Genomic DNA, 13,625 nt, shown 5'->3' on the forward strand with positions numbered 1-13,625 from the left:
TGCATATGTTGCAACTGTTAGATAACATGATTGTTTATTCTACCATGAATTTGGAATTTACTTGATTCTGATTGGTCAATCAGAGGCTATTAAATCACAATAAACCCCATCTGATTGAAACAGCTGGTTTGACGGCCGCATCAACGCGTAAGCTAATATTCATAGAATAGTACTATTTTCAGTTATTGTCGGTAGGCATATTTAAATAATTATATCTACAATTACAGGTTACAAAATGCACATATGAGGTTACTACAATGTTCAAAGGATGTGTGGCAATACATTTCGTGCAGAAAAACACGACAGAAATCAACAAAGGGAATGTATTTACGTTTTGGAGACAACAGAGAGCTTGGAATTTTGGCGCTTTTCTATATACGACTGTGATGTCATATCTTTTTGCGTCACAGTGAGCGATATGACGTCATAATGGTGACGCGCGATGTAGAGCGAAAGCCTTGCAAAGCTTGCTTTGTTTTCTTTAGGGATGCCCCACCTCAAGTTAGCTTACCAAGTTGCCGTGCTTAAATGCTCTCAATGCCTGTCAATTGTTCGAGTGAAGTATTACAGTGTAAACAAACTGCTTGAGTATATACAGCACCATATTTTGTTCGGTGATTCCGTAATTCAGATCGATAACCCACTCAACCCATGCCGCTTCACTCAGTATATTTGCTAACACCAAAGAGTTCGCGTTATATTTAGTCATGGTAAACCGCGCTAAATTTAACAGCGCTGCGCGTTCGGTTCCAAATTCAATTTAGCGGGGTTAAATCTACAGGTAACCTAGCTCTACATTGAAAACACAGTATGTTTATCTCCTAATCAGCCGATCGCCAAATTCAATTAACGTCAGTTACATTCTGAAAAGCTTTTGCGACAAATTAAGACACTGATAGATGCCACCTGAAAAGCACATCGATCGTGCCTTGTCAATATACATTATATATATTGTATCTTAACACTTGTGGATAGGGAATTAAAAACTGACCTTCACTTTGTGTGAGTTCATTGAGTGAGGGCCAAACTGTATGAACGTCGGAGTGTAAAGAAGGTGTCACGCACTGGGAAGTAACTTGATTGAAATGGTTAATAAATATCTCGCCAATCAGAAATATTTCTTTTTAATTTCAGCAGCAATGATATGCAACACATCTCCATAGAAACATATGTATATTCTGCCTTTGTTAAACTATATCGCCCACTTGATGCCAGTGCTGTACTTGCATGTGTCGTGAAGCCAGCTTTGCGCCGCCCTGTGAATTACTGATGTCGCATTTGGCAGAGAAAACAGCCGACAGCTTTAGTGTTTATAAGCTGGTGTAATATCTAATGGCGCAAGTTGACGACGCGCATAGCGAGCCGGGAACAAGCTTATAGTGTTTAGACCTAAGCCGGAATTCCGTGACGTCATCGACAGTGTGACGTCACTGTCATTGTACATTTGACGCCACGTCAGCTGGGCGAACCTCGGCTCGGTCTGAGTTCTCCGAGTGCAGCGAGATGTAAACTAACAGGTTTTTGTATGTTTCACGACTAATTACAAACTTATGACGTACAATTAACGAAGAAATATATAACGACATGCATACATATATCCCGAGGTGCGGTGCTTACATACCAATCACAAATAATCTCTTTTTACACACAGTTAACAATTTACTAATTACCTATTCATGTGAAGTTCCAAACACAACAAATAACAAAATGTCTAAAATAGTTTTTACATTTTGTATTTATCTCCAAAAACAACACAGAGTTTCACGTAAATAAAGACATATGTACACACGACGACGTGAACGGCACACCACGTCTCCTCCTCCATCTACACAAACACGACACTGACGTCACTGAGCGCCTTGGGACACGAGGAGATCCACCAGTCGCGTATGTCCCTTGCGTCTCGCCACGTCGGCCGCTGTCTCCCCGTCGTTGTTCCTGGCGTTGATGTCCACCACGTTCAGTGACAGCACAAATTCCACCGTCTCCAAGTCTCCTCCGATACATGCGAGGTGAAGGATGTTGTTACCTCTCCCATTCACCAGTGACACATCGGCCCCTTTACCCACCAGGAGCTCCACCACCTCCCTGTGTTTCCACCGTGCTGCCTGCATCACCGGTGTCCAGCTCCTCCCTCCTCTACAGTTGATGTCCACCACATTCAGAGACAGCACGAACTTCACCGTCTCCATGTCTCCTCCAAAACAGGCGCGGTGAAGGGCGTTGTCACCGACATAGTCCACCTGTGACACATCAGCTCCTTTACTCACCAGGAGCTCCACCACGTCTCTGTGTCCTTGCCGTGCTGCCCTAATCAACGGCGTCAGGCTCAACCACATACAGCTGGCGTCGACGTTCAGAGACAGGAGCCGCTTCACCTCCTCCAGGTTCCCAGCCACGCTGGCGACACCGAGGCGGCGGCAGTCTGCTGGTGATGAAGTCGCTGTAACACAAAGTAAACTCTGTACACATCTCGACGTCTTCGTCATACATCTACATTGTTCACACCTCAACGTGTTGACAATGACACGATACGTCATCGAACACTTCCAACATGGCTGACAATACATCGATCAAGGGAAAGGACGACAGCTGGTTCATGTAATCAAGGATTATGTATTTAATGTTTGAGAATCTTTCTGTTACATAAAGTTACATGAAGTATGTCAGTCTGTTTGTTTGTTGTTTTACGCCGCACTCAGCAGTAGTCAAGCAATAAGATGGCGGAGTCTGGTACAGACAGACAGTCCAGTGGTTGACAACATGAGCACCAATCTGAAATACGATGACGATGACACGACTCTGTGCAGCTCGTTTATTGTTGGAGGGATTAAAGTGAGAGCTTTCTGCCTGCTGGGTTCTCCCACCTACCATGTGTCGGAGGCTTTCTTCTGGTCACTGGTGTCCTCTCAGTCCGACTCGGACCACTCGAGGCTGAAACACAGAACATGCTGTTAAAAAAACCTATACAATCCACAAAAGCATTATACATACAAAATATGGCCATTCTACATAGTTTATGTATTTGAATGTTTTACCGATGACAAGAATTTTAGATACGTTTATCTTAGTAGATGTATAAATATAAAGTAGTCTCGCGACTAACAAATCACTCAAACGACTATCTTAATATACAACACAAACATTGAGATTGCTGTTCATCTGAGCCGTGTGTCTGTACACGCTTGTCGGATTTAGCCTTATTGTGGTACTGTCAATACAATTGTTGACTTGTTTCAAATTAATAGGATAATAAGACAAGATAGACACAAATTTTATGGATAACAACTTCTTTAATACTGTGAAAAGCCACGTTTCGGTATAGATCCTTATACCGTTGTCAAGTTGTCAAGTCTTGTTTGACAACGGTATAAGGATCTATACCGAAACGTCGCTTTTCAAAGAAGTAAAGAAGTTGGTATCCATAAAAATTGTGTCTATCTTGTCATCCGTCAACTTCTAAGTAATGCCTATCAAACAAGGATAATAAGAGTTTCGATATATCAGCTTGTTATTGTAGAGATTGTTCGTATGAATTTTGTGGAGTAAACATTTTTGTATATGACAGTAATGGGGGATTACAACAGGTGGGCAGTAAACGAGGTAAAAACTCATCGACCCGTTGTAGACCCCATCACCATTCTCCTGCAGACAGGGCGCATAGCCCACCGGCCCCCAGGGGAGGAGTGAAGGGAGACGCGGCGAAGGCTCTTCTTCTCGCGCTTCTCTTTCTTCTTCTTCAGACGAGGAAACCGCCGTGGCCCACTGAAGTACCAGCCCGAGTTACGTCAACTGCCCCGTCAACAGACAACGCCTCTCAACATAAATGTCTGCGCTTGGAATGTGCAAGGCATTCATTCACGCATTCAAGACACAGACTTTTTTAACTTTTTCAGAAATATGAAATATTTGGCCTGATAGAGACCAATGCAACCTGTCACTGACAGGATTAGAAATATTTTACCAGGCTTTATTTGTTTTGCATCACCTGCCAGGAGACTGAAGAACTCTGGAAGATGTTCAGGCAGAGTGGCTGTGTAGGGAGGAACGCACTGTTAAATTATGTTAAACAAATTCATCCAGACTGCGTCTGTCTATGCATAAACACACCCAGTAAAAGGTTAATTTTAGGCTCTGAATATGTCCTCCCAGGCCATTCCCGCTTTATGCGGATACTGATAATAATGGTATGATGACTTGGACTTAAAGTTAGCCATCTTGAAATCAGAATATTGATATACTGCTGTGTGGAGACTTTAATGCCAGAGTAGGAGATAACGATGGTTTTATAGTGGAGGACAAAACCGACTCGGACTATATTCCACTTGGTGATACTTGTATATGCGAATACTTTTGTCAACAAAGTCTACATAAGACAGTACTGTAAACAGCTAAGGGTTGTTACTTCTCGAATTATGTAGAAGCTTCTATTGTCAATGGGAGATCAGTTAGTCACAAAGAGGGAAGTTTTACTTATGTCAGTTATAGGGACACCAGCTTGGTAGACGTCTTTATCGCATCATCAAACATGTTCCAATACGTATATAATAGACCTAGCTGTTCACTCTAGACTGGATTCTGATCATCTACCAGTTTCATGTCAGCTAAAGCTTCCATGTATTTCCTATAGTACGCCTTGTCTCAGGCAGACCGATCTGGATTCCGAAATAACACTGAAGATCAAATGGCATGATTACGGTAATGAAGAGTTTAAAAAGCTTCCATGTATTTCCTATAGTACGCCATGTCTCAGGCAGACCGATCTGGATTCCGAAATAATACTGAAGATCAAATGGCATGATTACGGTAATGAAGAGTTTAAAAGTCGATTAAACTCTGACATGGGCAGCCATATAGTTAAGGATTTTCTAAATGTTGTACATACGAATGTAAATTCAGCGACTGCTAAATTTGTCGAATTACTCCAATATGCTGGCGATCTCTTTAAAGTTATCAATAGAAATAGATCAAATGATAGAGTAAGACAACCTCCATGGTTTGACTCTGAATGTCTATTTGCCACGAGAAAGAAAGAAATATAAACTGATGTCCAAACGAAACTTTACCAACTGAAAATATAAATTTCAGACAAAGTATACATTGTTTTCCGATGAAGTCTATCTAAAACACATAACCTAAATACAGCAATAGTGTATGCCGAAAATGTTAATCGTCTGTTACTTGTTTGCGAGATAACACGCGAAAAAGTGAAAAAACACGTGAAAAACACGTGCACCACGGACAACTGCAAATGCACGTACGGGTAAGGGTATAAAACGATTGCAACGGCAAGTCAGACATCCACAGTGATAAAAAAACACAAAAGAAATGCCACGACTCACAGTCGAACAACGTGAACGAGCCTTGGGTTTGCTACAGATGGGAGCCACCCATGCCAATATGGCACGAACCTTCGGTTGCTCCCGTGTTGCCGTTACCAACTTGAAGCAACAGACAGACGGGGCGGACCGCTGACAGGCCAATAACAGGCAGACCCAGGGTGACCACGCCCCATGATGACCGGTACTTGCGTACCTTGCACCTCCGAAATCGCTTCCTGACAGTGACGTCATCGGCGACAAATGCCTTAGGTCACAGGGTTAGTCGACAGACAGTGGCCAGGAGACTCAGGGCTCATGGAATCAGGGTTTTTAGACCATACAGAGGCAACGACGTGACTGGCAGAGGGTTGTCTTCACTGACGAAAGTCGATTCTGTATGTTTGGAAGACAACGTGTTTACTGCCGAAGGGGTGAACGGACGGGTGCGTGTTGCATGCAGGAGGTCGTACCATATGGTGGAGGGAGTGTCATGTTGTGGGGAGGGATCTGTGGGCAGGAGAGGCCACCGCTGGTCAACATTGACGAAGACTTGACAGCTCAGCGGTACATCGATAACATTCTTCGTCCAGTTGTCCTACCATTTCTCTAACAGCAGCCACGTGGTGTCATTTATCAGCATGACAACGCTAGAGCCCATACAGCCAGAATTGTCACTAACTTCCTCGTAGCCAACGACGTCAACTTCCTGCCGTGGCCTGCACTCTCCCCAGACATGTCCCCAATAGAACACCTCTGGGACTTGATGGATCGTCGTGTTCGACAACGACCACACTCTCCAGCCAACCGGCAACTGATCTTGGCCCTCCAAGAAGAATGGCGTTAAATCCCACGTGACCTCATCAGACGACTGATTTTTTCTTTGCGTCGAAGGGTTTTTTGCTCGCATTGAGGCTTTTGGTAGTCACACACGCTAGTAATGACTTGTTATTGAACGTGAGTGATTGTTTATGTACTCTGCCTAATGTCCATGATTCTGAAAGCTCGACTTTCGTACCACACCCAACTTTGGGGGGTTCTGACGTCATTCTCGGTTGCGGTATGATTGTCAAATGTCAGTGTTGCTTATGTTGATATATTGATCTTCTCAATACACTTTACTTCATGCATGTATGTTTTGTTGTTTTTGAGCAAGAGTGATTTCAAAAAGTTTCTTTTGGACGTCAGTTTATATATTTAGTTTTTCTAAGGAACTACAGATCTGGAGAAAATTTAGAAAATTACCTGGTAGCAAAGAAGATATACCGTAAATTGTGTTGTGAAAACTTTATTTAAAATGTCTGTTTTTCACGAGATTGGATCTGCTGCACAGTCAAACAATTGTAAAATGTTCTGGAGGAGGATCAAATCCTCGCTGCCTTCTAACATTTTTCACAACAGTGTAGTAAGTTCTGATTGGTACTTCAAAAAATTGCTAAATATCAAAGATACAAACTCACATAGTGATTTTGATATAAATGTGAAAGAGTTTATTATCAAACATGATTATGATTACTGTGACTATTGTAATACTACAGACATACTGTCCGAAGCCATTACTGACGATGAAAAAAGGGCAGCTATTAGAAGTTTAAAGTCTGGTAAAGCACCTGGTATTGACGGTGTTCCTTCTGAACTTTATAAAAATGCTCTTTCCATTGTGTCATATTTAAATATATTTTATAATTTTTGTAATTGATCATGGCGAATTTCAAGATGATTGAAATGAATGAATGATTATCCCATTGTATTAAAAAAGGTGACGCCCGAAATCCGGATAATTACAGGGGACTTTCGTTTTTAAATATTGTTGGTAAAATTTTCACTACAGTACTGAAACTGACAATACGAAACTGGGTCGAAGTTAATGATATGCTACACACAGCACAAGCGGGATTTAAAAATGATTTTACCACTAGTGATCAAATTTTTGTTCTACAATCCCTATGTCAGAAACATCTTAGAAAACCAAACCACAGATTTTATGCCTGTTTGATAGACATTAGAAAAGCCTTCGACTATGTAGAGGCAATACGTTGTTATATGAGGTTATTTAATAGAGGTGTTCATGGTAAAATGGTTATTATCCTTAGAAATATGTAAGAAAATATAACAGCATGTGTAAGGGTTGAAGATATGAAAACAAGTCTTTTTTAACACTACAAGTAGTGTTAGACAAGGATGCATGTTAAGTCCAGTTTTTTTTATGTTTTTTATAAACGAGTTTGTCTGTGAATTGGAGATTTTTTGGATGAGGAATATTTGTGAAAGATAATTTTGATGAAATCATGTTATTATTATTTGCTGATGATGTCACTCTTATTGACGATAGTGTATTTGGACTGCAGAGAAAACTAGATGCTTTAGACTCTTATTGTGACAAATGGGGCCTTGAGTTGATTTAGATAAGAGAAAGGTAATAGTTTTTAGAAAGGGTGGTTATCTGAGAAGAATTTAAGTGGCTTTATAAAGGTTTGCAAATTGAAGTTATATCATATTTCAAATACCTTGGTCTACTTTTCTCTTCAAGGCTTGTTTGGACTAAAGCATGTGATACACTAGCTATTCAAGCAAGGATAGCGACTTTTTCTGTTTTGAATATGACAAAGAAATTCCCATCTCGCCCATTTTCTACTGCTGCTAAATATTTGATTGCTGCTGTTCTTTTATATGGGTCAGAAATTTGGGGATGTGCCTATAGAAAAAGCATTGAGAAGGTTCAGAGTAATTTCTTTAAAAGTGTTCTTTCTGTTGGAAAAAGAACATCAACAAATGCAGTTCTAGGAGAGCTGGGAAGAACATCACTGTGTGTACACTTTTACAGTCGTTGTATTAAGTACTGGTGTCGACTACTTAGATAAGATATCCGTATGCCTGTTACCATATATTAAATACATTTGACGAAAATGGTCAAACTAACTGGGTTTCTTATATAAGACAACTATTGTTTCAAACTCGGTTTTCATATGTGTGGTTGTCTCAGGATTGCAGTGATATGAAATGCTTCATGGTTATATTCAAACAACGGTGTAAAGATATAGAATTCCAAAATTTACAAAATCACAAATTCTTCTTTCCTTGATGTTTATTCATCTTATGAATCACTTCTTGAACAAGAAAAAATATCTGTCTACTTTAGCATTTGAAAGAGATCTTCTTAGAGTTTTATGTAAATTCATCTGAATCATTTCCGTTCTACAATAAGTGTGAAGAAAATGGTGTAGATAGATTGGAAAATCAGTTAGTACATATCAAACATGATTATGATGAGTCCTGTTAATTCATCTTATGTGGTGATTTTAATGCAAAGACGGGGTGTGATCGTGATTGTATCCTTGATGATGATGTGAAATATTTACCAATTGATCCACATTATGTTAGAGATAATATTTCAGTTACAAGAAGTGTTCTCGAACAATATAAAACGAATAAGTATGGCAGAGCTTTACTGGACTTGTGTAAATTAATCGGCATACATATTGTAAAAGGCAGAGCCCCATTGGATATCCCGAGTAGCTTTTGTCACTTACAGGATGCAGTACTGTAGATTATTTCATAGTTTCCAGTGATCTTTTCCAAAATGTCATTGATATTTCAGTTAACCAGCGTACAGATTCAGATCATATGCCCGTCAAATGCACAATACTAAATGTAATATACAATCAAGTACTAGAATCACCAGAAACCACAGATGGTATAGTGGAGACTGTTCCTAGATATATGATACCAGTTGAAAACTTTTAGTCATATTTACAATTTCTTCAGAATACTACAAGTCAGATTATGTATGAACAATTCTCAGTAATATTAGATGATAACATTAATAAAGCCCGTGACAAACTATCTGAAATTATGATTCACAGTGCTTTAAATGGAGTGCTTTAAATGGATAGCACTTAAGCAAACTAGAAGATCCCAACCTCCTTGGTTTGATGAAGACTGTGTTCAATTCAAATCAGAGAAATATAGACAACTGAACAAGTTCAGAAAATATAACTGTGCGATAATATACATTGATGCAAAGGCAGATATAAAATGTGCTGTGAAAGAAAGAAGAAAATCTATAATATGAAAATGAGGGATGAGATAAATGCAGCTGCAAAGGATAATGGCTGTAAGAGATTCTGGTATACACTTAAACGTGCCCTACAAAACAAGAACTGTACTATTACAATATCACCTGACGTCTAGTCATCCTATTTTAAAAACTTATTAATCCCTGCAACTACAGAAGATTGTTCTGAATTTGATCATTCGGTTTCCCAATTCATTGATAACCATTCTTGTGAAAATTGTAGAATATGTTTTCGTAATAATTTCTCGGACGAATCACTGCATACGAGATAGAAGAAGCCATTTCCAATCTAAAACTCGGCAAAGCACCTGGAGAGGACGGATTACCTTCATATTTATTTAAGTGTGCGGGACCGTTTCTCATTCCCTTTTTGAAATTACTGTGTAACAAAGTATTCGATACAGGTATTTTCCCTTCTCCGTGGAACTTACGTATGATTATTCGGTTATAAAAAATCTGCAAATAATTACAGAGGTATTTCTCTTTTGAATGTTACTGGCAAGTTATTCATCTTTGTGTTAGAAAAAAGGTTGATAACATGGATGGAAATTAATGATTATATATCGGAATCTGAAGCTGGTTTTCGCGCTAACTATTTTACCATAGGTAATACATTTTACAGTCATTGTGCTCGAAATATATAGGACGTTTTTAGTGTGCTTTGGTTGATTTTAAGAAAGCCTTCAATTTTGTCGATAGGCAAAAGTTACTGTATCTACTTGTAATCAAGGGTTTTCATGGGAAAATGTTTAATGTCCTGCAAAGTATGTATTCATCAGTAAAAGCATGTATAATGACTGACAAGGGTAAAACAGATTGTTTTTCAACGTCCTGAGTTGTGACACAGGGGTGTATTTTGAGTCCTGTTTTGTTCATTTCCTTTATCAATGAACATGTTATTGAAATATCGTCACGATATGGCTGGAATATTGCCGATGTGACTATTATTGAAATTCATAAACAATGTAATTAGGGTATATTTGTCCATGAAGATATTGTTGATATTATGATGCTATTGTTTGCTGATGATATTGAATTGTTTTCATTTGCTGCCATCGAAAAATTACATACCTCATACTTCAAAGTTTTCTGGGTATTGGTAAATATGCCTCAAATAAAGCAATTCTTGGTGAAACTGGACGCTGCAATATGTTTGTGCATAGCCAAGTAAGAGTAGTTAAATACTGGATAAAGTTACAAAGAATGGAAGAATGTAGATATCCTCTTCAATGTTATAAATTGTTAAAGCAGTTGGATGATAAATATAAACAAAACTGGGCATCTGAACATAAGTATTTATGGGAATATTTAAGCAGCAAGTGAAAGATGTTTTTGCACAAAACTGGAACGAAACTGTTTCATCTTCGCATTATCTTAGCAATTAAAGTAAACTAAAGACACATCTTCAAAAGGAAATATATTTGTCTGTCTTACCAGGTCAGTCATTTATAAGATCGTTTTGTAAATTTAGAATCTCATTACATAATTTTAATGAACATATGTGTCGAAAATCGAAAGATATTGATGCTGTTAACAGTGTTTGTAGCAATTGTAACAGAGGTGAAATTGGAGATGAATTCCATGTCTTATTTAAGTGTAAAAAGGATTCCAAGTTAAGATCTACATGTCTTGAATAATGACTATTAATCTGAAATGTCAATGATCAATATTATCAGATCACAAAATAAACATGTTATCTTTTCAGTGGCTACTTATGTAAAGCATGTTTTTTTTCTATCAGATTCAAGAAGATGTAATTTCTGTATATGCACGTGACATCATATTATGAGTTAGTATCAATTGTACTTTAGGCCAAATGGCCATAATACTAAATAAACCTGTCCGTCTGTCTTTCTATGTAAGTTCTGTTGTTTAATTCATAATCTAAATGTCCAGAAAACTCGATCTAATACAACCTCAGAGTCATCGTTTAGTTTATGTATGAAATGTAACCTATATGAAATAGAAAATGAATACCATATTTTGTTAATTTGTGCTTTATTATGCACTGTTTAATATATGGGGGGGGAGACACAAAGATGCACTGACGACAATTGATGTACATAACACATTAATTACAAACCAATTATCTGTCTCACTGACCGTCTGCTTGGTGAGTGAGTGAGTGAGTGAGTTGGGCTTAACGCCGCTTTTAACAGTATTCCTGTTATATCGCGGCTTGTCAGCTTCATGTGGGAGGAAAGCCGAACCTACAATCGAGGTTTCTGGCGTGCCAAAAGGACGCAACTCTGCACAACGAATCGCGGCGCCTTAGACGACTGTCCCCACACCCGTGCCGTGATGAATTGACAGAAACAAGATTCAGCTAAACACAGTACACTTCTCTGCATGAGACACATACCTTGTTCACACACAGCTTTTCCAGATCCAGTCACCGAACATCGGGAAGGCGGATTGCAGTCCTGAGATGTACAGGGTTGAACCGGAACCTTAGACAGCAATAAAAGAACCTTGTGAGACTCTATGTATATGTCTGAGTCCTTAGTGCAGAGGTCGATATATTTGAGAGGTTTTTTTATCACTGTATCTTGGCCTTCTGTCATTACACAATAAATCGGTCAATTCTTCTGAATAATGTAGGGAAAGCGTTGATAGTAATCTGACTGTGACCATGAAATCAATACAAAGGAAATAATTGGTAAATATTAATTCATGATTCAATCAAGCTTGCATATTTATCTTTGTGGCAAACAATAGGAAGTTTATAACAAGTATAGAAAACACAAAAGTCTAAAGTTGAGCTGTATAATTTACTCAACCGGTTCATGGATGTGATTTTCAAGAGTACAGTTATACCGTTACGCTGTTTTGACGTCACAGTGCACTCTAACATAGTATGACGTCATAGTGCAATCTAACTTTGTGACGTCATAATAATCATGATAATATATTTACACGTTTAGATTTTCTTCTGTACTTGAGGTCACAGGCACTTGTACATATGAAGGACATAAGTAATAATAGCAGGAAGAAAAACACATTTGTGATAATTATTGAAATCTTTAAAAGGCATTTATTCGTTTGATGACAATGATGATTTTGAAAAGCATAAATGTGGCTGCATTTATAAGTACAAAATAATTATTACACTTTAATTGCTTTTTTGAAGAACTGACATTCCCACTGTTTGATATATATCAGGGATGCACATTTGTATCAAATCAAAATATGCAGGAAATGTATTTCATCTTCAATGCAACAAGAATGACATATTACACGATGATCAAAATCATAAGGTACTATGAATGGACAAATCACACATCCTTAATAAGCTTGGAAAGCATCTAAGTTATCTGTTTCTAATGCATGTTACATACAATTCTGTACCACAGAACAATGGCTTTCACAACAATCCCTTTAATTATTCATACATTTTTACATAAAGCAATTACTGATTACAATTCTGCCAATGTTGGTAAAACAAACTTACAAGGCACCTTCCACACATCTCCAAATCCACAAATATTCGAAAAAAAAATAACAGTGGATCTAGGTAAGATCAATACACATCAGAATAAACATAACTTACATTGGGATGATTCTTAGGATGAGCATTCAATCCACTCGTCTTCTCAATCTTCTTTGGATCATAACTTGGACAGTTTAACGTTTCATTAACGTATTCGAAATTCGAACTGAAGCAATTTTCAACACATCTTACTTGGCACAACTTGATGCCAATGTTCCTGATGGTGAAAGACGTGTACGTCATTTGCTCTGCCATCTGAAAACCGCATTTCTTGGAGCAGCACGTGGACATTCCAAACAAGATGAAAACAGTTGCTGTTAAAGCCAGCTGCCAACTGCAGCAGGTGCGCGGACATAGCGGCAGCATCTTGTTCACAGAGGAGTACAGGAAACAGACAGAGATGTGCTAGACGACTACCGGCACCACGTCCCCAAGGCTGCCAGCTAGCAAACGATGAATACAAGACACGACTGTTGGGAGAGTATCGCCTAACAATTTCACGTTCCCCGTCTTTAAGGCTAAGAAGAGATCAATATTAAAACATGACTAACAACAGACATGTGGATAACGTTCATTGGTTCAAACTGTTGACGTAGAATAAGTGTTGGTTTACCATAAATGTCTAACGCTGCGAGTGAGTGGGAGGTACACTGCGTTTAGCATGGCTTGGTTTTACCTACTTATGTGTGATAAATGTCTACCACTACGTGTGAGTGAGTGAGATGTACGCTGCGTGTGAGTT

General features: G+C 38.7%; 1 protein-coding gene across 1 annotated transcript; it reads right to left on the minus strand.

Moving 5' to 3' along the window:
- Positions 1-1,847: 1,847 nt before the first annotated feature.
- On the minus strand, positions 1,848-13,249 carry LOC139477245 (histone-lysine N-methyltransferase EHMT1-like). The gene is made up of 4 exons (XM_071259796.1): positions 13,076-13,249; positions 3,639-3,765; positions 2,872-2,934; positions 1,848-2,443 (listed from the first exon to the last, which is right to left on the minus strand). The coding sequence occupies exons 1-4, from the start codon at positions 13,247-13,249 to the stop codon at positions 1,848-1,850; spliced, it is 960 nt and encodes a 319-aa protein (XP_071115897.1).
- Positions 13,250-13,625: the final 376 nt, after the last annotated feature.

The sequence above is a fragment of the Haliotis cracherodii genome, unplaced genomic scaffold (assembly GCF_022045235.1).
Source record: "Haliotis cracherodii isolate W230 unplaced genomic scaffold, xgHalCrac1.p SCAF_32, whole genome shotgun sequence".
NCBI lineage: Eukaryota > Metazoa > Mollusca > Gastropoda > Lepetellida > Haliotidae > Haliotis > Haliotis cracherodii.

What these genes read in the sequence shown, in the direction of transcription:
- LOC139477245 (XM_071259796.1), bottom strand. Translation starts at nt 13,249, where the DNA reads ATGCTGCCGCTATGTCCGCGCACCTGCTGCAGTTGGCAGCTGGCTTTA. An exon ending in TTGGCATCAAGTTGTGCCAA is followed by an intron (nt 3,766 to 13,075) that starts GTAAGATGTGTT and finishes CTGGTACTTCAG; the next exon opens with TGGGCCACGGCGGTTTCCTC. An exon ending in AAGAAAGCCTCCGACACATG is followed by an intron (nt 2,444 to 2,871) that starts GTAGGTGGGAGA and finishes TTTGTGTTACAG; the next exon opens with CGACTTCATCACCAGCAGAC.